The 27,268-nt window shown below is 34.9% G+C and overlaps 2 protein-coding genes across 2 annotated transcripts; one reads left to right on the top strand and one right to left on the bottom strand.

The window, feature by feature from the left end:
• The first annotated feature begins 13,833 nt into the window (after positions 1-13,833).
• On the top strand, positions 13,834-23,883 carry LOC127265904 (uncharacterized). The gene is made up of 2 exons (XM_051295923.1): positions 13,834-14,265; positions 23,123-23,883. Exons 1-2 carry the CDS (start codon positions 13,942-13,944, stop codon positions 23,312-23,314), a joined length of 516 nt encoding a protein of 171 aa, XP_051151880.1. The 5' UTR covers positions 13,834-13,941; the 3' UTR covers positions 23,315-23,883.
• Positions 23,423-25,872, bottom strand: LOC127265903 (isocitrate lyase). The gene is made up of 5 exons (XM_051295922.1): positions 25,730-25,872; positions 24,854-25,620; positions 24,419-24,772; positions 23,776-24,257; positions 23,423-23,699 (listed from the first exon to the last, which is right to left on the bottom strand). The coding sequence occupies exons 1-5, from the start codon at positions 25,757-25,759 to the stop codon at positions 23,605-23,607; spliced, it is 1,728 nt and encodes a 575-aa protein (XP_051151879.1). The 5' UTR covers positions 25,760-25,872; the 3' UTR covers positions 23,423-23,604.
• Positions 25,873-27,268: the final 1,396 nt, after the last annotated feature.

Genomic DNA, 27,268 nt, shown 5'->3' with positions numbered 1-27,268 from the left:
CAATTTGACAGACCTTGAATTTGTTTCCGAGACAAGAACTTCTTCTCTGGTCTCACTTTCAATTTGAGCTGTCAGAGATTATAAACGAAATACCTCAAAAGATGGATTAATGTTAATCCGTTCACAATACTGACATCTGAAACCTTCAATTCTCTCATCTGATACTCCTTTACCCCTATTTTGTATGGACCGACCTCCTTCATTGCACTCAAAAACGCCTTGCACATACTTAGGTTGCCTTGAGAAGGAGACCTTTATGGACCGACCTCTCTCAGGATGATCAACAGCGCCTCGGCTGTCGTTCGGCTGCTTTGATGAGGCGATCCTTATGGACCGACCTCCCTCTAGACTATCAGCAACGCCTCGCATATCTTTCGGCTGCTTTGATGAGGCGACCCGTATGGACTGACCTCTTTCTGGATAAACGGTAGCCACTGGTACATCATTCGGCTGCTCAAATGAGACGACCCTTATGGACCGACCTCTTTCCGGAATATCAACAGCGCCTTGCATATCATTCGGCTGCTTTGATGAAGAGACCTTATCCCTGTACCTTGCAGCATACCTGCGCTTGACATTACGAATTTAAGTACAATTCATACCCGGAAAACGAGGATCCACATCAATTGGTAAAGGTTTTTTATTTCGAGCCCACTTGCTCCCGACCAAACCAGTCCTTCTAGTCGGGTGGTCCCGGACCAAAACTTGTTCCTTTAATTCCACATTAAAAGAACCATCTTGATTATCCCATTTTTCAGCCAGTGGTTTTTTTATAAACCTTGAGTTTTTCTTCTGGTCGGCTACTGCTTGATGGGTTTCCTTTTCCCGATCTAGGACTTGCTTGTATATTAACCATTTCCGTGGTTACTTTTCGAAAAGGTTATTGCTCTACACCCAAAGTGATATATTTGAGCCGACCAACCTTAATGGCCTTTTGAATCTCATTTCGAAAATGAGTGCATTGACTTGTATTGTGTGTGAAAGAGTTATGCCACTTACAATACGGTCTTCCTTTGATTTCTTCCTTAGTAGCCAACCTTTGCCCTTTTGGAATTCGAATCTGGCCATCAGTTAACAAAATATCAAAAATTTCATCAGCCTTTGAATTGTCAAATGTGGGTTGCTCTCTTCCTTCAGTTCCTGGCACTGGTTTTAATTTAGAGCACACATAAGGCTTTCCTGAAATGATTTCGGCTGCCATTTCTTCTGTCTGATCAAAATCAAACTCGTATGTTTATGTTTCCATACTTACCATATGTTGAACTTTATTACGTTTGAAATTTTGATCATTTTCTCTGAAAAGAGACTCTAAACGTCCAGCCTTGGCAGCGAGACTTGCCAAATCTTCCACATCATGAGCAATGAGTGCCTCTCTTAGGCGGCCATGCATATTTCTGACCACTAAATTGGTCATTTCTTTTTCATTGATTATAGTAGCACAACGTCCTTTCATCAATCGCACCCTTTCAATAAACTGTGAGGCTGACTCTTCTGGATATTGCTTTAATTAATAAATCAGTAAGAGAAACAGTTGGTAAAGGATTAAAGAATCTAGCATGGAACACCATCTCTAAACCTTCCCAAATTTGTATTTGCCCAGGTGGCAGATTTACAAACCATGAAAAAACTGTTCTGGTAAGAGATAACCCAAATAATTGCAGTTTATAAAAAGGATTATTTCCAACTTCCCCCAACTGTGTTGTAAAGCGACCCACATGCTCTGTGGTGGAGGATCCGTCTTCCCCTAAAAAAGCATGGAAATCAGGTGGTCGATAATTCCTTGGAAGTGGATAGTCGTTAATGATCCTTTCGGGGAAAGGTCTTTGATAAGCAGGACAGTTAGCCATCTGAGGATTCAAACCGAAATGCACCCTCAACACTTGCGCAATCTCTTCAGGATCTACACGGGGGTTTTGATGATCAGGGATGAGGATAGGATCCTGAATATGTGCTCCTTGCCTCTCTTCCCTGACAACGTTCGGCTGCAGATTGTCAACTCTTGGTCCCAAAGGAACATTATTAGGGAAAGTTAGAGGAGTCTTTCCCCTATCTGTTCGGTTGAACGTTGTGGCACTCGGCAATGTACTGTCAACGTATGATGGCCCTGCAAAATTTGCTTGCATTCTTAATGGTGATATTCTTGGTGGTATCTGAGTGGGTTGAAGAGTAACCCTTGATAAAACTTGATCTAACATGTTCTGCATGAGATTTTGTTGCTCGCGCAACATGTTCTGCATAACCAAAGTCTGTTGATTGTTCGATTGTTGAACATAAGACAACCAATCGGTATGTGGTTGGGGAGTCTCCCCTGGATTTAGCATGACAGGTGGTGAAATATTTTCTCCCACCGGCGCTGATGATGATTGAGGTTGTGAGCCTGCCATATTGATCTTTCTGATGATTCGGCCAGACCTAAGTCGTATAAAATTCTCTATTGATGTAGGATCAGCAATCTTGCCTTTCTCCCACTGTGGTCGCCAATTTGTTGATGTAGTTTTTTCAACAATAAAAAAGTAAAATCCGAAAATAGGAAATTATCTTCGAATTTGATATAATTAGTGCTTGAGATTAGGAATCTCTAAACACTGTAGGATACATAAATAAACTGGAAAATAAAACTAAAGACTGGAAAATTAAATGATGATCCCCGAATCACTTTGTTGTTGTTTGAAGATGATTGAAGATCCTCTGTCAGTTGTTGACCCCAATCTTTAAATATTCCTCAGAAACAGCGCCTGGAACCATCGCCCGAACAGTTACAACGCCTCCTCTCAACCGTCTACTAATTCCTCTTCTGCTGACACGTGTTCTCAACCGTCTTACCAACTGCGTAACCCAACCGACCAAGCTACTGTTCTCACTCGATCTCCGCAGCATCTGACCTCCATGGCAGCCGACTCGCTCATCTGACCGCAAACCCTCCGACTTGCTTATCCGACTGCGGATCAACCGACCTGCTTATCCGACCGCGAACCTTCCGACTTACTTATCCGACCTCAAACCAACCGACCTACTTATGTGACCGCGGACCCTCCGACTTGCTTATCCGACTGCGGATCAACCGACCTACTTATACGACTTACAGACCATTCGACCTGCGGATTGTCCAACTAGTAGACTGTTCCACCCGCAGACCATCCGACTTGCGGACCATCCGACCTGTAGACTGTCCGACTAGCAGACTGTCCCACCCACAGACCATCCGACTTGCGGACCATCCGACCTGTTGACCATCCGACCTGCGAACCATCCGTCCTGCGGACCATCCAACCTGTCTATTTCCTTAGAAAGACGTCCGTTTCACCTGATTATCTTGAAACACCCTTTAATTAATCTAACGGACCCAATTACAGGCCCACATCTCCTTCTAGCTTGGGCCTCTTAACCTAATTATAAAATTCATACGTAACAATAGTATTATCTTATCCTATGATTATATAATTTTTATTAAATAATACTATGTATTATAGTCCTATCTTGTAAAGTAAATGCCTCATTATATAATCTAAATATTATGTATTTGAAGTCGGTGTGGGTGTCACACGATCAAAACTTTTCTTATTTTCATATTTTTTAATAAAATTAATTAATATAGTTAATAGGTTACCATTAATATTATATAAATATTATTGATATAATTAATGAAATTATAGCTAATAAATATAGTTATTAAAATTCAAAATTTATTATTATTATTATCGATATATTATATAGATAGTTTAATATATTAATTATGTAATTTATATATTATGTATTTGAGGTCGATGTGGGTCCCATACGACCAAAGTTTTTCCTCACATTTTTGATCTTTTAATAATTTTAAAATTAATTTAATATTTTTAAAATTTACGTTTAAATTCATAATTAATGGTAGTTATAATTATTTATACTAATTGATCATCGTCAATACGTATTAATTATTTATTTTCATTAATTACATAATGCTAAATTAGTTATAAATTTATATATTATATATTATGTATTTAAGGCCGGCGTGGGTCAAATATGATCAAATTTTTTTCTTATTTTCTTAATTTTTAATAAAAATAACTATATTAATTAATATAGTTAATAGGTTATCATTAATATTATATAAGTATTATTAATATAATTAATGAAATTCTAGCTAATAAATATATTTATTAAAATTGGAAATTTATTATTATTATTATTATTATTATTATTATTATTATATAGATAATTTAATATAATTATTATGTAATCTATAATTTTGTATTTGAGGTCGTCATGGGTCCCACACGACCAAAATTTTTCTTTTTTCTGTTATGTAATCTATATCAACCCGGTCTTCTTCAATCTAAAAGTTAAAGGAATATGCCGCCAAAAATGTTATGGAGCATCAAATCCACCTTCTCAAAGATCAAAGTCACGGATCGTCCAAAGAAGATATCAAATTCAAATCCGATTATCAAATTCGGCTACAAGGAGATCAAAACCCTCCAAAAGCCAGCAAGTCAAGTCAAGGCTCAAATCCGCCAACAAGCTGGATTAAAGACCAAAGCCCTTCAAAAGTCGGCAAAGTCAAATCGATGCTCAAATCCGCCAACAAGCTAGATTAAAGACCAAAGCCCTCTAAAAGCCAACAAAGTCAAATCGAGGCTCAAATTCGCCAAGAAGTTGGATTAAAGATCAAAGCCCTCCAAAGTTCTGCAAAGTCAAACCGAAGACCAAATTCCTTCTGATCATCCAAAAGAAAACATCAAATCCAAAGTCGCCGACCAAATCGCCCGCACAAAGACCAAAGTCCTCCAAAGTCCGCAAAAGTCAAACTGGAGTACCAAATCCACCTCCACCAAAACCAAGTCTCCAAATCTATCAAAATGAGTCTTCAAATCCAAAGTCGACAATCAACTTTGCCCACACGGTGACTAAAGCCCTCCAAAAGCCAGCAAAGCCAAATCAAAAACCAAATATTTTCAGATCAAATAAGCCATTCAAATTCAAATTGGAAAACAAATCGATCCGGAAAGAGAATCAATGATCCATTTAAAGAATATGACCCGCATTAAATTCAAATCAAATATAATTTGTACAAAATTTGTGTTTATTAAAAATAACATAATTTTTTATTTACAATAATGAATGAAATTATAGCTAATAGATATATTTAATAAAACTGGAAATTTCTTATTATTATTATTATTATCTATATATTACATAATGTAATATAGATATGAAATTATCTAATATTCATTATGTAATTTATATATTATGTATTTGACGTCGGTGTGGGCTTTTTCTCATATTTTTGATCTTTTAATAATTTTAAAATTAATTTACGTTTAAATTCATAATTAATGGTAGTTATAATTATTTATACTAATTGATCATCATCAATTCGTTTTAATTATTTATTTGCATTAATTACATAATGCTAAATTAGTTATAAATTTATATATTATACATTATGTATTTAAGGTCGGTGTGGGTCAAACACGATCACAATTTTTTTAAAATTTTTTAATAAAAATAATTATATTAACTAATATAGTTAATAGATTACCATTAATATATTAATAAAATTATAGCTAATAAATATATTTATTAAAATTGGAAATTAATGATTATTATTATATATATTATATAAATGATTTAATAGATTCATTATGTAATCTATATATTATGTATTTGAGGTTGCCGTGGATCCCACCCGACCAAATTTTTTTTTTATTTTTAATAAAAATAATTATATTAATTAATATAGTTAGTAGGTTATCATTAATATTATATAAGTATTATTGATATAATTAATAAAATTATATATATTATTGTATTATTATTGATAATAATTACATTATTAATTAACACAACTCAATACTATAAATTTCTATAAAAGGTCATATTCAAACCTTATTTCACATATCACAAACCCTATCTATCAAATATTATCTAATTATTCAACGATGTATCAAAGGTCGTTGCTGACGTGATTGACATGTCATCGCCGCATCAGCGATACATTGGACGACCATTTTAGCTAGAATCTTTTACTTGCGGGACTATTTTCAGATAAGACCCATTTAAAATCTTAAAATGATAAAGGAGATCAAAGATATGAAACAAAAAAATAATAATTTACCAAGATATTTAATAAAATTAAAATAATAATAATAATAATTTTACATTTCGCTGACGTGGCATTTACGTGGAGATGACATGTCAGCCACATCGGTGACGCGTCAGCAACGATGGGCCAACGTGGCAAATCCGGCACCGGATGACCATTCTAGCAAAACAAAATTACTTATGAGACTATTTTCAAATAGAATCTAGTTAAAATCTTAAAATGATAAATGAGATCAAAAACGACACTAAAAAGACAATTTATCCTTTATTGTTTTATTTGATAAAATAAATAAATTCAATTTGGATAAATCAATATTATGATTATTGCGTTTCAAAAGTATTATATATATATTTAAAAAATGATGAGTTGATTAGAAAAAGGAAATAAATTAACTAAAAAGAGATTTGAATGAATTGAATTTTCAGAAAAATATTGTTGATATGTTTAATCCTTGATTTTTTTCAGTTTTTTTATTTGGCTGTGGTTTGAACGAAGATTTCGATATGATGTTTTGTAGAAGGAAATATTATATATTTACACATAATTGCAAAAATTGAATAGCAGGAAAAATATCAAATAAATACACGGTAAATCAATTCGATCACAATTCGATAAGACAAGTCACACTAGGTGAACTATGTGTGGCAAGCTATATCGGGAGGTGTCGAAGTTTGAACTTATGACCTCACGGTCACGGGTCCATTCCCACAAGTATGTCTCTTTTTTGTTTAGTACCTGTGTGGTTAATTCAATCTGTTATAGACGGTTTCTTTATATAGAGAATAAAAACAATTTTTTCTTTTAATAATTTTAGGATATTTTGTAAAATCAATCTAAATATAATTCAGATATGATTTTGTAAATTCTTTTTCTTCACTTTATCTTTTTGTTGGTTGATAATTAGATACTTTCTCCATCCATTTTGAATATATCTATTTGGAGTTTTTGTAGTAGACTAAAATAATAGTATTTTATTACGTAATCTCCAACTCATCAACTCTATGTATACAACTTTAACTTAAAAAATGGAATTGTTACCATATTTTAATCTAACCCAACTCTATTTTTAATTCCAAAAAAATATTCTTCAAACATTTTATTTTATATATTATTTTAAACCATTTTTTATATTTACAATTAATATTATTTTTATAAAAAAATTAAAATAAAAAATAAATAAAAAACTAATATACAAATTTTTTTTAAATAAATTAAAAAAAAAACGCCAAACTTAGCGTTTCTCAGTGCAACACCAAAATTAGCATCACACTGCAGCAACGCCAAATTTTGGCATCAAATTTGGCGTTGGTTGGAGTTGGAGATATCCTTAGTTAGTGGAAGTGTATCAGAGATTTGGATAATTGAATATTTGTGTTATTTAACTTTTACAAAAATAGGAAATAAGTATTTTAAATGAGACAAATAGTAAAAATAGTATTTTGAATTGAGATAAATTAAACATATCGCATCATTGTTAAAAAAACATATGGAAACAAATCATCTTTGATCATTTTGTTTGATTAACAATTGATTTGAGTCTCTTGTTTCAAACACACAATGCAAAATATTTCACATTCTAAATATGATATTGTCTACATTCCAATTCAAAGTATCATTTTTATCATTTTCGTCCTTCCAATTTAAAGTATCTCTTTCTTATTTTAGAAAAAGTATCTATACAATAATACCTAAATATCCTTAATTTTTACTTAAATTACAAACATACTATTATATATACATAAAATCATAGAACAAAAATGTCAAAAAAAATTCACACACTTTCACTAACTAATAAAATAATATTATTTTTAAAATTTACTAAAAAAACTCCAAATGACATTTTTAATTTGGGACAAAGGGAGTAGATAAATAAAAATAGAATATAAAAAAGGGTATCATTTATTTTTTCCATCGTTGTACTTAATATTAAAAATATCTTAATATTTGTATATTTTACTCTATTATTATATTTATATTATAAGAGACTAATATAGATATTTTAATTTTTCTATTTTGAGTTAAACTACGTATTAATATAATAATTAATATGCTACAAACAAAAATCCAAGGTACCCTTCTTATGGAACCTAAATAGTACTCAATTTTTCTCAAACAATGCAATATATTTTTTTATTTTTTTAAACTTAATGCAATATTTCTATATTTAGAAATAATTAATTACATTTATATATATAAATATATATTTCACTTTATCTCGTCATACCACTCAAATAAAAATAAATAAATATATATTTATCTCTCGAATCACATCACTTAATCTCCAAATTATTTCAAATTATCTTACTTAATACTACCTACCTAAATTTTCGTGTCAAATTCAAACATTGCACGATGTTCGAGATGGAGGGAGGGAGTGTTATTTTTCAAATTCAAATTCTCTAACTCAAATAGATAAAAAGAAAATAGAGATATTTTTCATTTCTCCATCCCTATGGATGGGCACGGTTCAGATATTTGCAAATATGCAGGTATTTGATATCCGAACCGAACCGAACAAATATTCGAAACCACAAACCAAAACCGAAAATATTTGTACTATTTGCAAATATCCGAACCGAACCGAATTCAAACAAATATTGACAAATAAATATACTTTTGGAATTGAAATACTCATAAATAGAAACACAATATCGGTTTAACTAAAAACAAATTAACATGAAACATAAAGCATATTTCAAGTCAAATTACAATATCCACGAAAATAAATCTGCATGTGCATTTCACCGTCGAATTCCTAAAAATAAGATAATAAAATAATTTTTTTAGAAAAAATCAATAAAATTAAAATCAATAATAATACACTGCAATTATAGTATAATAAAATTTATTTACCACAAACACCTGAATTCCTGAAAAATAAAATAATAGTATAATATTTTTTAAAAAAATCAATAAAACAAAAAAAAAGAAAGCTACAAGTAGAAATAATAAATTTATTTACCACAAAATGTTGAAAGCTCAAGATTCTAAATTTTTTGGAATTGGTAACAAAAGCAATTTGTAATGGAAGCAACATGTAAATTAAAATTAAAAGTGAATTTTCAAGAGTCATAATATTTTTTTTTACTGTACAGAAAAATTGAAAAAATACAAGACAAAAGAAACAATTTATAATAAAAAAATACTGATACTGAAAGAAAGTTTACCTCATATTATTTATGTAAATCCAAACTATGTCATTCTCATGCTGTAAACAAAAAATTAATAAACAATCAAAAACATATATTTTACATTTAAATTGAAAATTTAACTAAGTATATAAAATTAAATAAAATACTTGCTTCGATTTTTTTCAAAATTTCATGCTCATTTTTATCCACAATTTTTGGATTACCTCTTCGAATCCAATCTTGTGTACATATGAGTGCTTCAACCAACTTTGGGGTAAGAGAACTCCGAAAATGATCAATAACACGACCTCCCATGCTGAAAGCTGACTCTGAAGCAACCGTAGATACTGGAATGGCCAATACATCTCTTGCCATACGAGAAAGGGTCGTATATTTTGAACCCGTTGTTTTCCACCAATACAAGATATCAAAATTCGATTGGGTCATCTTTTCACATTCGTCATCCAAGTACTTAAATTCCTCCAACTCTTTCTGCAATCTTTTCTCAAAGTCATCAATTTGGAAAAAATTTGGTGTACCACTACAGCAAGCCATGCTAGAAGGGTCCACTTCAATGTTAGATATTGAAGTGGAATTATACTCATCAAACATCATTCTCAAAACATCCTGAATTGATCGAAGCAATTCTTTTGCTTCACTCTCTGCATACACGCGATTTATCATAAAATTCACCCAACGCATTTTATGGAGCGGATCAAGGATGGTTGCAAGATAAATTATTGGATTAATATTTTACCAATCTCCCCAATATTTTAAAAACTTTCCAGACATCTTGGTAACCATTGATATAACTAATGAATCCAGATCTTTCACAATTGATTGAATATTATATGCAACACGAAAAATTTCTTTCATATATAAATTCCCAGTTGCATACTTAGAGCCATAGATTCTAATAATTGTATCATGAAAATATTTCAAAAATGGTAGAAATCCACACGCATAAGACCAATCATCCTCTGTAGGTGGCACTTTGTCGTTCTTTTTCAACTCATCCTTAAATTTGTCATCTTCGCACTCCAAAAAATCAAACTCATCTTTCACTCTTAAGGCAGAATCCAACATTTTATATGTTGAATTCCATCTTGTATCGACATCCAATGAAGCAATAGTATTCGTATTCAATCTTTAATTTTCCATCAATTTTTGAATGTTTGTGTACGATTTGAAGATTACCTCACATAAAGAATAGCAGACCGGATTCGCTCAATTGAACCCTTTATTTTATTCAATCAATCCTTAACAATAAGATTCATAATATGTGCACCGTATCTCATATGTAAAAACTTTTCATCTAAAGTTACCCCTCCCCATTTCTTCAACCTATCTTTTAGATATCTTAAACCAATATTATTTGCACTCGCATTGTTAACCATTATAGTAAAAATATTTTTAATTTTCCAAGACACCAAACAATCCTTAACTTTCTTTCCAATCGCATAACCCTAATCACCAAGAATTAGTGAGAAGTTTAAAAATTTTTTGTGTAAATTCCAATCATCATCAATAAAATGAGCAGTTAATGACATATAACTCAGATTTTGGCAAGATGCCCAAATATCTGTGGTCAGACAAACACTACCCTCGTAATTCTTGATAAAGGTCTCTAACTTTGACTTCTCATATTCAAAAATCTTAATTCAATTTCTAATAAGTGTTCTTCAGGACAGAATTTCTAATCGAGGTTGAATGGCACTCATGCAATCAAGAAATCTTTATGATTCTACAATTCTAAATGACATCTCATCAACAATAATCCATTTAGCAAGAGCTTTACGACATTATTGTTGATCAAATGACAAAAAAGAATTAACACCAACACATTCATTCTTTTTTTTCGGTTGATAATGCATTGTTGTTTGTTTCAACTTTTTACCCATATGTCCATCATCCTCAACCTCATTCTGAATTGTCTTGCACCTTTTCAAATGATTCAACATAGCATTATACTTGTGCATAACTTAGATTTGCACGTAATCAATGTAGAACAATGATTGCATTTTGCCTTATCTCCATATTCAGTCTTTCTAAAATTATCTCAAGCAACAGATCAAGACTTAGGTACTTTAGGAGCAGGACAATTACCTGCGGGTTGAGTTTGAGTTTGAAAATTCTTTGATTCTGGTTAAGATTGTGTTTCTGGCATAGAAGATTCCATAGGATACCCGTTAGTTTTTTAACTCATTGATTCCATTAAACCTGTATATATAAAAAATAATATTTTGTAAGAAATAAGAGAAAAAAATATGAACAATAGATACGCTTCCATAAACATTCATTACCAATTTTGGATTCAAAATAAATAAGTTAGCATTTTAATTATTAAAAAAAAACATAAAATCTGCAAAATTACATTCATATTTTGGAAAAAAAAATTTAATAAGAAAAAAACGGTTATTGTTCTAAAAAAAATAATAAAAATCTCTGCACAATGTAAATAAAATGGAAAAAAATAAAATGAAAAATATTTTATAATCTTGAATCGACGATTTGTAGTTGTTATCCGAAAGATTGTGCAGTTGTATTGTGCGTGAAGAGTTGAAAACGATTGTCCGGATAGTTGTACACAAACTGCAGAAGAAGGGGTGAAGCCGCGCTGGGAGGTGGGATGAAAAATCGCAGAAACAAGATGAAGCCGCCATTGATGGGCTGAAAAATCGCAAGAGGGTGAACTGGTGAAGTACCGCCGACGTCCGGGAGGTAGATGGAGAAATTAGGGTTGTGGCGCTTGAGATTTGAGAAATGGAGTTTGGCGGTTTGCACTGGGTTTGAACCGGGGGACTGGCGATAATGTATATTATTAATTATAATTTATATAAATAAATTATAAATATATAATATAACATAATTAATTTATTATAAAATTATTCGGTTAAGTTAACCGAACTGAAAAAAAATATATTAGAAATCGAAATCGAATCGAACCGAACAAATACCAAATATACAGTATTTGTATTCGAACTGAATTTGCTTGGTTAATCGGAAATTCGGTTTGATTCGGTTCGGAGGTTCGGTTCGGATACTTTGCCCACTCCTATCCATCCCTATTTTTTTTTTTTTTTTTTGTACTGTGTTTCTTTCAATGAAATTTGAAAATTTTTTGTTTGAATTTGATATTAAAATAATATATGATAAAATATTTTGTAAAAAATATATATTTTAAAAAATACAATATCCAAATAGTAGAAAAATGGGATTTGGTGTAAAAAAAAAAACACCCAAATCATATTTTAAAATCATGTGATAATAAAACATTAAATTGAAAATATTAAAAATAATACTTTCGGACTCTAAGGGTCATTTGAAAATATTAAAAATAATACTTTCGGACTCTAAGGGTCACATTTATTTTTTGTGTCATTGTACTTAACATTAAAAATATCCTTATATTTACATAATTTTTTGCACAAATATTATTATAATAGTACTAATAGAAACATTTTTGTCATTTCCCTTATTTTGTACCATATTTTCATATAATAATTAAATTGAAATATTAACACGCAAAAAATAAATAAAACTCTTAGAACCGGACAGAAATAATATCAAATAACTATTATTAATATTATTATTATTATTGATCAATAAAAATTATATATATATATATAAATATACATATAAAATTATGTATCACGACAATAAATTTATTTTTATTTAACTGTACGTATAATTTTTTGGCTAGTTAAACATTATTATAATATTATTATTATTATTATTAGGAAAATAAATTAATACTAGGTTCAATATAAATAAAATTTATCATTTTGATTTCAATATAAAACAATTCATTAATTTTAATTTTATTATAAAAAATTTTAATCCATATTAGTTACACTGTTGATAAGTTACGTAACGAAATAATGTGATAATTGATCTAGACACACATAATCGGCACTAGGACAAATCAAATTACATGGCCATGTACAAAATCTCTACCCCCGCCCTCCTCATGTGGAACTGCAGATTTTGCCTTCTCCAACAACGGGAATATTTCTGATCCAGGGTTTGGGATTGGGATTGGACCTGAAAACCAATTCCGCTGTAGCAGCAGAAAAAATTCAAGATTATCAAACAAAATTCATTCCCAGACCTTACTTTGCATAACACCCTTCCAGTCTTGCCATATAATTCACGTATATTTGTTTAGCAAAGTTTCTCCAAAAATAACACTCTCTATCTCAAAACTACAGTCTTGTTGTGTTGGATATACTATATTTAAGAAATATTAATATTATATTAGTAATCGGTAAAAAGTAAAGATAAATGATTTTTTTGCTCTAGTGTAAAAAGTAGTGACAATTGTGTAATAATAATAAAAAAATATGGATAATTTTATGATGATATAGTTATTTGTAAAAATGAGACTATTGTTTTAGTAGTGACAATTATGTAATAATAATAAAAAAATATGTATAATTTTACGATGATACAGTTATTTGTGAAAACGAAACTATCGTTTTAAAACGCACCAAAATTGTAAACAACAGAATTGTATTGAATTGAATGAATAATTTTGATACTGTGACTAATATTAATTCTTTCTATTATTATTATTATTATTAGTTAATGGATATTAATGGTAACTGAACGGTAAGTTCGATTGATAGATCCCTTTTTTCGGTGTCAAAATCAAAATCAGATTCAGATTCAGATTCAGATTCAGAGCAATAGCGAAGGAATTCTGGATCGGATCGAAGGAAGATGGGGGCTTTGTGCAAGGTTGTGGACGCGGCACTGTTGGTGTTCTTCGCGGTGGTGGCGGTGGTGGCCCCATTAATCGACGGCCAAACGTGCCTTCCGGTGGATTACTTTCCGCCATTTGTGGTGGAGCTCAAGAGGTGGTACGCCCATGAGTATGGCGACTATTTGGTCTCCGAGAAGCCGCATTTCTTCGTAGGGCTTGTTTGGCTGGAACTCCTCTTCCAGTGGCCTCTTGCACTTCTCTCTGTTTATGCCATCGCCGCCGGCAAGCCATGGTTCGCCACCACCTCTTTGATGTACGGCGCCTCCACTGTAACATCCATGGTAATTCTAAACCTAATTTTCCTGTCATTTATTGTAATGATTAGTGAACAGAACAACTATGTTAGAACATAAATTTTTACTGTGTATATCATTATAACTTGCATTGTGCTCATTAGGAATTGTCGTCATAAGAACCGTAACTCCAATAACAATAATAATAATAAAAAGTTTGGCTTTTAAGTTTTCGCGAGATCCTTGTTTGGTTATTGGAGAAACTAGCTGTCAATCTTGGTTAAAAATGACAAGATCCAAGACATTCATGAGTTGTCATATTAGCAAGCTCATTAGTAGGTGTGTTTGTTGAATTCCTAGCATGATAATGATTTGATTTTATTCGAATTTCGCTTCCGCTAATTTCTTTTTCGTATTTTTGTATACTAGGTATTGTTTGATATATCCAAAAGATTCGGTATATAAATTCACAACAGCGCTGTTAATTACATATTATATATTGTGTGCCATATTAACATAGGGATATAGTGATTGTTGCTTCAACTATTTTCATGTCGTTAGTTTGTACTAACATTGATTATGTTTTTTGTTTGTAATGTGCTAACATGTGATGTATGGGATGATATCAAATGGGACATGTACTACAGTTACTGGTAGTTCATATATTGTATTATGTTATATATATCTGTGTTGTGCTAATTTAAAATACAAGCGATGAGATCTACTTATTGTCATTAGTTATTAGTTCATGTGTTATGTCTTGTATTATATTAACATAAATTATATGTTATCTATTTATTTGTTGTGTGTAATATCCCGTAAAAATAATCTCTTGAAGTTCGTCGAAACTTGTCGGAGTAGAACAAATTTCATTTTGGGCTTAATTTATTTTGAACTTATGTGATATTTTTATTTTAGGAGTTAAATGATATAATTTAAGTGCTATAGTGAAAGAGTTTTGATTTGACCAATTTTGGACCCAAGGATTTAAAAAGGTCAAAGCCTATTATGTTTATTAAAAAAAATAAAAAATAAAAAAAATAGAGAGACAACTCCTTGCAGCTAACCCCTGCCCGGGATCTTCTTGTTCTTCCTTGAAGATTTTCTTCTCAAAAAATCTTCCTCTAAGGTAAGTGGGATTAATCTTAAATAATCGATATGTTATAGTTTCTAAACCTATTTTTTGATCCTTGATGGTTTTTTTGAAATTATTTTTAAATAGGTTTGTTCTAAAATCTTGGATTTTCCCATGTTTCCTTTAGGAAGTTTATTAGGATGATATTTAGGGTTTATAAGAAAATATTTGCGGTAATTTAAGTAGGAAAATGAATGATTTTTTAAATGGGTTAGAAACCATAATTTTGCCATAACCTAGTTTACGTGTGATTATCTTAAATATTATGATTTTTGTAGTTAGATTATGCCTATTTGGATGGACGTATTGTCCAAATGTTTATTTGGCGAAATAAAGTGATATTTTATTAAACAAGTTAGATTTTTTTAATACTCTAGATATTTTTTGGTTAAATGTTGGCAATTAGAATGTTTTGAGTTGAAAGCTCTTTTTAAAATTTGTCTAATAGCATGTTGAGTATTGGGTCAAATTGTTAATTGAAACTACCCGTTGAGTCTGATCAACTCATCGATTGTTTGGATGATAAGACAAAGCCTTCCACCCCTGTCCCCTGCAAACACGTGAGAGTATACCAGTATTTTAGGATAACTAGCTAACTCGAACTAGAATCCAAATGGCCTAGGCCGAGGGATCGAGATGACGGGTTACCTTTTTGGATGATTGCGAGGTGTCCGTCATTCACGATAAATAAATTGACTTACGGTACATATTGTGGAGCTTTTCTTGACGGTTGTGACCCTATGTATGTTATGGGTAATCATGTGACGTGTTATACGAAGTAATAAAGTTGGAAAACCGGGTCGAGCCGGACCTAATTAAGGCCTAGTGGAGTTCTTCGTGATGTGTTCATTACCATTATTTGAGAATAAAAATGAGATATAAAGGATGCGCTAAAAGACTTGTATGTGTGTGAGTTATCTTTATGTGACATTTTATTCAAATTATCTTCTTCAAATGATTTTGTGGCATTTACACATAAATCATGACTTATACCGTATTAATATATCTTTGGTTAATTGCGCTTACTCAACCGTCGTGTTGATCATCTTTCTACAAACGTTTTGTAGGTGATGGTGCTTCCGTTATACCTAAATAATGCATCCATGTCATATGATCCATCAGGAGAATTATAACTACTTTATCTTCTAGAATACTTTTGAAATCCATTATTAATGTTTAAGAACTAATTTCTTTGGAGCTAATTTCCAACTTATGCTTTTGACTCGAACTTTATTTATTTAAATGATAAGCTGGTGCCCTTTAATTTTAAATATCTAATTAGTTGCTTGTAACGGTTATTTTAGCCTTAGCGCCACCAACGTCGGGCTTGTTGCTTGATGAATGAGCCTTCCGGTGTGGCGTGGCGGTGACACTCCGGTTTGAGCCACTGGGGTGTTATAGTTGGTATCAGATCCTCGGTTTAAGGCTCATGCTTCTTGGTTAATAAAACTTGAAGATTTCAGAATTTTGAAAATCAATTAGATCATCGGTTTAGTCGGGTTTGGGTGCATTCATGGCATGCATTACATTTTATGTTTATTCTGTGTGTTTATGTGCATTGGTTATGCTATTTGATTAGTCAGAACTTATTAGGTCTACTCTTGATTAGCAAATGACCTTGAGGTGTTCTCGTCAGCTTCTTGTGGCACCTGAGTCCAAATAAGAGGTTGAGAGCAGAAAATCCCAAAACCCGAGCCTCCAGTTCAGAATCCTGTTCGACCTTCAAACCTGACATTGAAGATCTTTCGTTAGTTTATGGCACAGTTCGCTCAGCAGCCCCGGAGTGTTATGGATGTAGTGTTACGTCATAGTCCTCAGACTTTCACTGGTCAATCGGACCCGACTATTTTTGGAGAATGGTTGGATCGTTTGGAGACGATATTTGAGGTGGTGAGATGCCCAGAATGAGAGAAGACTATGATAGTCGCGTATTACTTGGAAGGATTGGCCAAGAAGTGATGGAATAATGAGAAAGCTTCCGGGAGCAAATTGGTTGGATTACCGTGGGAGGTCTTTAAGGGAATGATAAGGGCGCATTTGTATCCCCCACACCTCCAGAGAGGAAAGAATGATGAGTTTAGTGTCTTGGTACAAGGTAATATGACGGTGGAGGAGCACTTCACGCGTTTTAACGAGTTGGCTGCCTATGCTCCGGATTTGGTGGAGAATGATCGATGCAAGTTGACGAGGTTTGTTGGTGAGCTAAACCGAGACCTTCAACGGTTATTGGCCGACTTCAGTGTGACGACCCTTTAGGAGGCATATGAGATGGCGGCTAACATCTATCAGACAAATCAGATATGGTATGATGAGCGGAGAGATGGAATCCGTAGGACAAATAGAAAAAAATGAATGGTGAATGAGGGGTTGAAGAACCATCAACAAAATGATCAATCAGAGAGGTTTTCGGGTGCACCTTATGCATCTCGTTTTAAATTCACTCATGGGAATTCGAGTGGCAATCATGGTAGTCTCTGACTGTTTGTAACCGATGTGGGAAGTCTCATCCGGGAGTTCATTGTGATAGCCAGTCCGTCTCTTGCTACTACTGTTATGAGCCGGGACATATCAACAGGTTTTGTCCCAAGTTAGTTGGAACTCTGAATGCGATTGAAAGGGCTCCGGTTCCGCAGCAGCAATGTCGTATGCCGTCAGTGGCACCTCAACGTACGAGAGGAGGAGAACAGAGTGGCCACAGAGGTGACATCAATGTCATTACGAAAGGGCAAGCTGTGGAGAACCAGTGAGACGTCTTGACTGGTACGTTCTTCGTGAATTCTTTACCTGTGGTTATTCTCTTTGATTTCGGTGCATCCCTTTCTTTCATATCGAGTAGATGTGCTAAGAAGTTAGAATTAGATTCTTGAGTAGAGGTTTCGGTAGAGATTAAGCTACCTTCAAGAGAGCTAGTGTCTTGTTATTGTCTTTTTGTAGGAGTGTCTGTCATGATCGGAGACATAGAATTTCCTACTAATCTTTTGAAGTTTAAATTGGCGGAGTTCGATATCATTCTGGGTATGGATTGGTTGGCTACCTATCAAGCCCGGATAGATTGTGGTGGGAGGAAGATCTTTCTTTAGAGTCCTTGCGGTGGAGAAGTTGTGTACGCGGAGATTCCTTATCGCCCATTGATTAAGATAGTGTCTGCTGTCTCCTTGCATGAGTTAACTCGTAAGGGTCACCCATTGTCCTTGTGCGAGGTGCATGATATTTTGGGGGATGAATATCAGCTTTCGAGCATTCCAGTGGTGAATGAGTTTGTTGTGGTCTTCATTGATGATATATTGGTGTATTCTTCGAGCGAGGATGATCATACAAATCACCTCATGTTAGTGCTACAGGTATTGAGGGGGCATCAGTTGTATGATAAATTGTCGAAGTGTGAATTTTGGTTGAGTGAAGAAGCATTTTTGGGGCATGTTATTTCGAGGGATGGTGTTTCGGTCGACCCATCAAAGGTGAGTGCTATTGAAAATTGGCACCGACCAAAGATGCAGACAGATATTATGAGCTTTTTGAGGTTGGCTGGGAATTATCGGAGGTTTGTGTAAGATTTTGCACGATTGGCAAGACCATTGACACCGTTGTTGAAGAAAAATGTCAAAATAGTTTGGAATGATTTATGTGAGCAAGCTTTTAAAGAGTTGAAACGGAGGTTGATGGTTGTACCGGTGTTGGCATAGCCGATAGATGGACGAGAGTTCGATGTGTAATGTGATGCATCAAGACGAGGATTGGGGTGTGTGTTGATGCAAGATGGAAGGGTGATAGCATATGCTTCGAGGCAACTCAAGCCGCATGAAGAGAACTATCTGACTCACGACTTGGAAATGGCGGCTGTCGTGTTTGCTCTCAAGATATGGCGACATTATCTTTATGGAGTTCATTGCAAGATTTACACCGATCATAAGAGTTTGAAATACATATTCACTCAAAGGGAGTTGAATCTAAGGCAACGGAGATGATTGGAGTTGGTGAAGGACTATGACTAGGAGATTTTATATCATGAAAGTAAAGCGAATGTGGTTGCTGATGCTTTGAGCTAGAAGTCAAGTCATGACGTATGTTCGATGACATTACCTATGGAGTTGTGTCATGAGTTCGAGAAGCTACAAATTGAGGTAGTGGGTCCTAAGGTGATTGAAGAATATATGAGTGCCTTGTTGGTTGAGCCCGAGATTTTTAGGGAGATTCGAGAAGCTCAAGTTGATGATGATGATTTACTCGACTTAGCGACGAGGGTGCAATAAGGTGAAATAAGCGAATTCCATATTGGTAAAGATGAAAGTCTAAGATTTCAAGACAGATGGTGTGTACCAAAGGATCGGTTGGATATTAAAGAGAAGATACTTAAAAAAGCTCATAGCTGTCCGTATTCCGTGAATCCGGGTTGTGATAAAATGTATGAAGATTTGAAATGATATTTTTGGTGGCGCGGTATGAAAAGAGACATTGGGGAGTATGTCGCCAAATGTTTGAATTGTCAAAAGGTCAAGGCGGAGCATAAGAGACCTATGGGTTTGTTGAGACTTTTGGAGGTTCCGGAATAGAAGTGGGACTCGATTGCTATGGATTTTGTGACTGGATTACGGAAGTTAAGATCGGGCTTGGGTGGTTGTTGATCGATTGAGTAAGGCAACAATTTTTATCCCGATAAGCATGACTTGGAGCATGCAGAAGTTGGAAATGTTTTATATCTAATATGTGGTGAAGAGGTATGGAGTTCCAGAGGTGACTGTCTCGGACCGTGACCCTCGTTTTCAGTCACATTTTTGGCAGAAGCTTTAAAAGGAATTCGGTACTCGGTTAAGGATGAGTACAGCCTTTCATCCGATGAGCAATGGGCAGACTGAGCGCACTATTCAGATCTTGGAAGATATGTTGTGAGCTTGTGCATTGGATTCTCAAGGTCGATGGGAGGATCAATTGGCTTTGGTGGAGGTCTATAATAATTGCCATCAAACGACCATTGGGATGACACCCTTTGAGGCTTTGTATGGGAGGAAGTGTAGGACGCCGTTGTCTTGCAATGACCTAAGCGAAAAGGGTGGTATTGGGGCCCGAAATGATTGAGGAGATGATGAATCAAATTCATAGCATCAAGGCTAAGATGAAAGATGCCCAAAATCACCAGAAGAGCTATGCCGACCTTGCTAGGAGAGATGGGCATTTTGAGGTGGGTGATCATGTTTTACTAAAGGTCTTACCAACGAAGGGTGTGAGGAGATTTGGTATTAAGGGAAACTTGAGCTCGAGGTATGTGGGACCTTACGAGATCATCGAAAGAATTGGAGAGGTGGCCTACAGGTTGGCTTTGCCGGAGACATTGAATAATATTTACGATGTTTTTCATGTCTCTCAATTGAGGAGATATGTGATTTATCTCATGTACTTCAGTCGGAAGTTTTGGATCTTCAGGAGGATTTGGTGTACTCGGAGCAATCTATTTAGATTGTGGCCTTCAAAATTTGATCGATGCGGAACTGTGAGATAAGGATGGTGAAAGTAGTGTCGTCGCAGCATGAAATTGAAGAAGCGACATGGGAAATTGAGCAAGAAATGCGAGAGAAGTATTCGGAGCTGTTTGAGGTAGCTCCGGGCATGCAGGTCGATTTTGAGGATGAAATGCCCTAAGGGGGAGGATGTAATACCCCACAGAAATAATCACCGGAAGTTCGCCGGAACTTGCCGGAATCCGAGCCAGAGTCGGACAAATTTAATTTTGGGCCTAATTTATTTTGGGCTTATGTGATATTTTTATTTTAAGAGTTCATGGATTTAATTTAAGTGTTATAGTCAAAGGGTTTTGATTTAGCCCATTTTGGACCCTATGATTTAAAAAGACCCAAGTCTATTATGTTTATTTTAAAAAAAAAAATGGCAACAGCCCTACCTCCCGCCAGCCCCCGCCCAGCATCTTCCTCTTCTTCCTTGGAAGTTTTCTTTTCCAAAACTCTTCAACTTGGGATTTTCTCATAAAGTAAGTGGGATTAATTTTAAATAATCAATATGTTATAGTTTCTAAACCTATTTGTTGATTCTTTGTTGTTTCTTTGAAATGATTTTTAAATGGGTTTGTTTTAAAATATTAGATTTTTCTATATTCCCTTTAGGAAGTTTATTGGGATAATATTTAGGGTTTATAGGAAAATCTTTACGGTAATTTAAGTAGGAAAGTGAATAATTTGTGAAATGGGTTAGAAACCCTAATTTTGCCCTTACCTAGTTTACGAATTTTGGAGAAATAATATGTGATTATCTTAAATATTATGATTTTTGGAGTTAAATTATGCTATTTGGATGAACGTATTGTCCAAATGTTTATTTGACGAAATAAAGTGATATATTATTAAACAAGTTAGATTTTTAACACACTACTTTTTTCTTGGTTAAATGTTGTCATTGGAATGTTGAGTTGAAAATGTTTTTTAAAATTGAGTATTGGGTCAAATTGTTAAATGAAACTATCCGTTGAGTCTAATCTACTCGTCGATTGTTTGGATGATAAGACATAGTCTTCCACCTCTGTGCCTTGCAAACACGTGAGGGTATACCGGTACTTTAGGATAACTAGCTAACCTCGAACTAGAACCCGAATGGGCTAGGCTGAGGGATCGAGATGGCGGGTTTCCTTTTTGGGTGATTCTGCGGTACCCGTCATTTACGATGAAAAGGTTTTTAGACCATCATTCGTGATGGAGGGATGAATTGCGTACAATTCCCTCTTGATATGTTATATTGGATACTAGAGGGTTGTGGATTGTTTGGTGCCCTTGCAAAGTAATAAATAAAATTGACTTATGCATACTTTGGGCTTCGAACTCTTAGGTACATATTGTGGAGCTTTTCTTGAGGGTTATGACCTTATGTTTGTTATGTGTAATCATGTGACGTGTCATACGAAATAATAAGATTGGAAAATCGGGTCGAGCCGGCCCTAATTAAAGTCTAATGGAGTTTTCTTTGTTATGTGTTCATCACTATTATTTGAGAAAAAAAAAAAAAAGAGATACAAGGGAGACGCTAAAAGACTTCTTTGTGTGAGTTATCCTTATATGATATGTGACATTTTATACAAATTATCTCATTCAAATGATTTTGTGGCATTTACACGTAAATCATGACTTATGTCGTATTAATATATCTTTGATTAATTGCGGTTACTCAACCGTTGTGTTGATTTTCTTTTTACTAATTTTTTATAGGTGATGATGCTTTTATTATACCTAAATGATGCATCTACGGCATATGATCAATTGGGGAGAATTATAAATACTTTATTTTCTAAAATACTTTTGAAATTCATTGTTAATGTTTAAGAACTAATCTTTTTGAGCTAATTTCTTAGTTATACTTTTGACTCGAACTTTATTTATTTAAATGATAAGCCGGTGCGCGTTAATTTTAAATCTCTAATTAGTTGCTTGTAATGGTTATTTTAGCTTTAGCGCCACAATGTCGGGCTCGTTGGTTGATGAATGAGCCTTCCGGTGTGGCGTGGCGGTGACACTCCGGTTTGAGCCTCCGGGGTGTTACATTATGTGTTGTTCATTTATATTTGATTTGTTATCGGTGGGGTTATAAATGATTCAGTTCGGGGTTAGCTAGTTGCACAATTATTGTTGTTGAATTAGAATTTGTATGTACTAACCTTCTGGTTTCGCAATTTCTTGTTTAATTTCACACAAGTTCATATATTTATTTATTTCCCTGATCACTATTCACTACATTACATTTTCAGAGTGTCTGAACTGTTTGGATTGGTTTCAGGTGGCCATACTAACAGAGCTCTCCTTGTCCAACCGAGCCTCCGATAAGCTCTTACAAATGTACTTCCCGTTTCTTGGGTTCGCCATTGTAGCGTTGCTACGTGGTCTGCTGTCATTGTCGTCCCCTTGTTCGGACAAGAACATCATCATCGGCAAAAGACCTGCGGTTCTTAGCAGAAAGAAGAGGGCTTAATTGAAACAATATATATATATATATATATGTATGTGTGTGTGTGTGTGTGTGTGGTGCTAGCTTTTCTTGTTTCTTTCATTTCTTGTTTTTATTTTTTGGCAGTGTGACTAAAAACAACAGCAGCAGCTCTTCTGGCAGCAAAATCCCAGAATAAAGCTGCCTGTTATTTCTTCTTTCCAATAACAGTGAGTCGTTCATTACATTCTTAGTTATTACGGAAATCAAATAGTAAGTCCCCTTTTTTTCTTTGTTTTTTCTTATTACACACAGATTCTAGCTTCCTTCCTTGACTACATTCTTGATTTCATGACAACGCTGCCATCAGTGGTCACATCGTTTGCTCCTGTCCTCGTCCATGTCTCCTGGAATTGCTCCTCGGTCACCCCTGCAAGAAAGAAATGAAATGAAATGGAATGGAATGGAAGGAAATACAATATAATTAATTGTATTGATGGATTTGCCTTTTCCCATGGCGGCAGTGGAAGTGATCCCTCCCTGGACAGTCCTAAGAACTCTGTCGTAGTAGTTGGCGCCCGACCATTTCTGATGAGCCAATGTATCCACCCCATTCTTCCTCTCCTCCCTCTGGATTCTCTCCACATACGCCAGCATTCCCCGCTTGGCAAAGTCCCTTGCGAAGGTGTCCACTATGAGGGCGTCCGCGTGGAACCCCCCCAGCGTGATGAACTGCCAGCAGTACCCCAGTTTGGCTATCCGCGGAATGAACTCCACCATCTGCTCATCTGACATCCCCGACGCATCCCAGTTGAACGATGGCGACAGATTGTAGGCCAGCATTGTCTCCGGCTGCATTGACTTCACGCCCCGTGCAAACTCCGTACACTCCACCAAGTCAGGGCTCGACGTCTCCATCCAGATTAGGTCGGCGTGTGGCGCGAAGGCCCACCCACGGACAATTGCCGCATTCACTGAACCCTTGAACCTAATTAATTAATTCATTCATAAACAAGTCATGACGATTGATTGATTGATTTGTTGGGTAGTAGCTAATGCTTAATTGGTGTCTAATGATGTAATAACTCTTGACAATGACAATGACATACATACAATACACCTCTAATCAATCAATTATGTAGTTAGTACCTATAGAATCCTTCCCTGGTTCTCGGCAGGTCCCAATCCCAGAAAAGATTCGCCAGTCCGAGCCTGTCGGCAATCTCCCGAGCTTTCTCGTTGGACAGGCACTTGTTATAGCTGGAATTGTTCATCCATTCGTTCAGCTTCCTCTGTTTTTCGGTTTCTCCGATGTTCGTAGCATTAATGGCGTCGACGACACAGTCCGAGAATGTCTTCAACTTAGCCATGGCGAGCCAGTTGTCCTCAATGGATTGGAGGTCGCCCCCTGTTTTTCCGGCCGCCATGGCCTCCGCCAGGACCGTCGCGAGGGGCTTCCCTCGGAGGGCTGGATTGGAGACGCCGAGTATGAACTGATGGTCCCTGTAATCCCCACATTATATTTTAGATTATTTAATTATTATATTTTTTGAACAAGTTAGAAAATGTGGATTACACCCAAACCTGTAATCCACATTGGTCTGGATGAGAGTGGCGGCGACGGCGTCGGTGCGGGCGACCAGGACGGTCTCAACGCCCATGATGTCGAACTGCAGACGCGCCGCCACGAGGCGGTTAATATGCTCGCTGACGGCGACGAGGACCTTGCCGGCCATGTGGCCGCATTTCTTGGTGACGGAGGACTGGTCCTCGATATGGACGCCAGCGGCGCCGCGCTCCACGAAGAGCTTACAGAGCTTGACGGTGGCGGTGGCGCCGCCGAAGCCAGTGTCCCCGTCGGCGATGATGGGCTTGAGGTAGTCGACGTAGGGGGTCCGGGACCTCTCGTCCCGGGACATGTTCATCCTGGCCTCCCTCTGTTTGCGATCGTGGTACTGCTGGGCGAAGAAGAGGTGCTCCACCTTGTTAGGAACGGTGTCGTAGGGGTAGTCGGCGAGGTCCGGGCCTGGCTCGTTGGAGGTGGTGTGGGTGGAGGAGCACTGCCAACCGGACACGTAGATGGTGTCGAGGTACTTGGCCATCATGGTGACCTGGACGGGGTCCAGGGACCCGAAGGTCCTGGACGCGGTGGCGTTGGCCTGGTGGGTTTTGAGGGTGCGCCAAAGCTTCTTGGCGAGTTCGTTGGAGGCGTACGACTGCCGGAGATTGCCGCGGAGGGCCACCACGTCGCGGGCGGAGTATGGGCGGCGCGTCAGCTTGAATCTCTCCGAGTTCCACCATGCTTGCACCTCGCCCACTTCTGCTTCGAATCTCCCTTCTTCCTCCATCATCTGTATGTAATTTAAAACAATTCAACAACATATTCCCAGTTAATTAATTATAATAACTCCAAGAAGAATCCTTTAATTTATTAATTAATCATTACACACACACACTCACCATGGAAGGGACAGAGAAAGATGCAGACATGGTTAGAACTCCTCTTTAAGACAAATTGGTAATAATTAATTCCGATAAAAATGGAATTGAATGATATATGGCCCTCTATACAATAAATTGGAGGATGAGAAGAGGGAGAGCAAGTGCCTGAATTTATAGTAAGTAAGATGCGATGCCAAGAGATAAGGAAAACAAAACCCAAAAAATTAATATATATATATTCATTATTCAATTCATGAATCCACTTCATCTTTTTAATTTAGTCTTATCTATATATGCATGTCTGTATGTATTCGTGCGCGCGCTTACGTAATCACGGACGTAATCAAGGGAGAAGGAGAGACGGCGCGGTACGTTGGGGATCGCCATTAATGAGGTGGCTGATAAGTTCTGTCTTATCCCCAATTACACATATACTATCTATCTATATTGGGATTCGTTTGAAATTTTGAACAGACGATATTGTCTTGAATTATAATTATCACGAATTAGAAGTTGCGGCTTGCATGCTTGTATAATTTAAAGCAATATGGGATCCGAACTTGACGAGGGTTGAGAGGACTGTGCTCTTCAAACTAAGTTCCAAATATACTGTTGTAAGGATTTAAATTTCTGTTCCGGTTTTTGTTGTGCCTTTCTATTTCATCCAATTCAATAAAGCCATATATAATAATACTTTTTATTTAATTAATTCATTAAAATCAACTTTTATTTAATCAATTTATTTAAATGACTATTGTAACAAAAATAATCATTAATAAGTGTTTCTTTATCTTTCTTTATTTTTTATTTATTAGATCAGTTGAATATATCTCTGACTATATCTTTTGTTTGCTCTCATTAAATATTTTCATTGTTGCTTATCGTTTTTTTTTTCTTGTTTGCGGTCATTGAATTTTTTTTTTTTTTATGCTGAGTCGACATCTACCTCTTCTTCCTCGAGTACCATTTTATTTCTATGTTTAGTTGCTTTTTGTTCCTTCTAATCAAATCAGACGGGTTAAAAATATTTTAAATCAAACTGAAGAAATAAAAAATCTCAAATTAATTACAACTTGAATTTCTATTACAAAAAGTTATTGCTTTTATAGTAATTTTATATGATACTGTTGTTGTTTAGGATTTTTTTTTTCAAAAAAAATAATATTAGACTAATTAATTTATGCTTTTATATTAATTTTATATGATACTGCTGTTGTTTAGGATTTTTCTTTTTAAAAAAATGATATTAGATTAATTAATTTATTTTCTTTATAGGATTTTTTTTATATAATTGTATTAGATATTAGAAACAAATTAATCTGATGCAAATGAAGAAAAAACCAGGCATTTTATTGTTTTTAATATTTATATTCATTGTATTTTTTATTTTGACCGAACTGCTTTATATTTTATTCTAAATTAAATTTAATATTTGTTGTAGGAAATTCATGTTATCAACAAAGAAAGTGATGATCTCATTATTATCGGGTAGTTTAGATTCTGATAATATTAATTTTTATAATTTGCATAAATTCATCTCAAAAGAATAAATTCCTC

This window comes from Andrographis paniculata, unplaced genomic scaffold, assembly GCF_009805555.1.
Source record: "Andrographis paniculata isolate CXL003 unplaced genomic scaffold, ASM980555v1 Contig74END, whole genome shotgun sequence".
Taxonomy (NCBI): domain Eukaryota; kingdom Viridiplantae; phylum Streptophyta; class Magnoliopsida; order Lamiales; family Acanthaceae; genus Andrographis; species Andrographis paniculata.
Note: the sequence above shows the minus strand (reverse complement) of the source record. Positions and strands in the feature narration are given on the sequence as shown.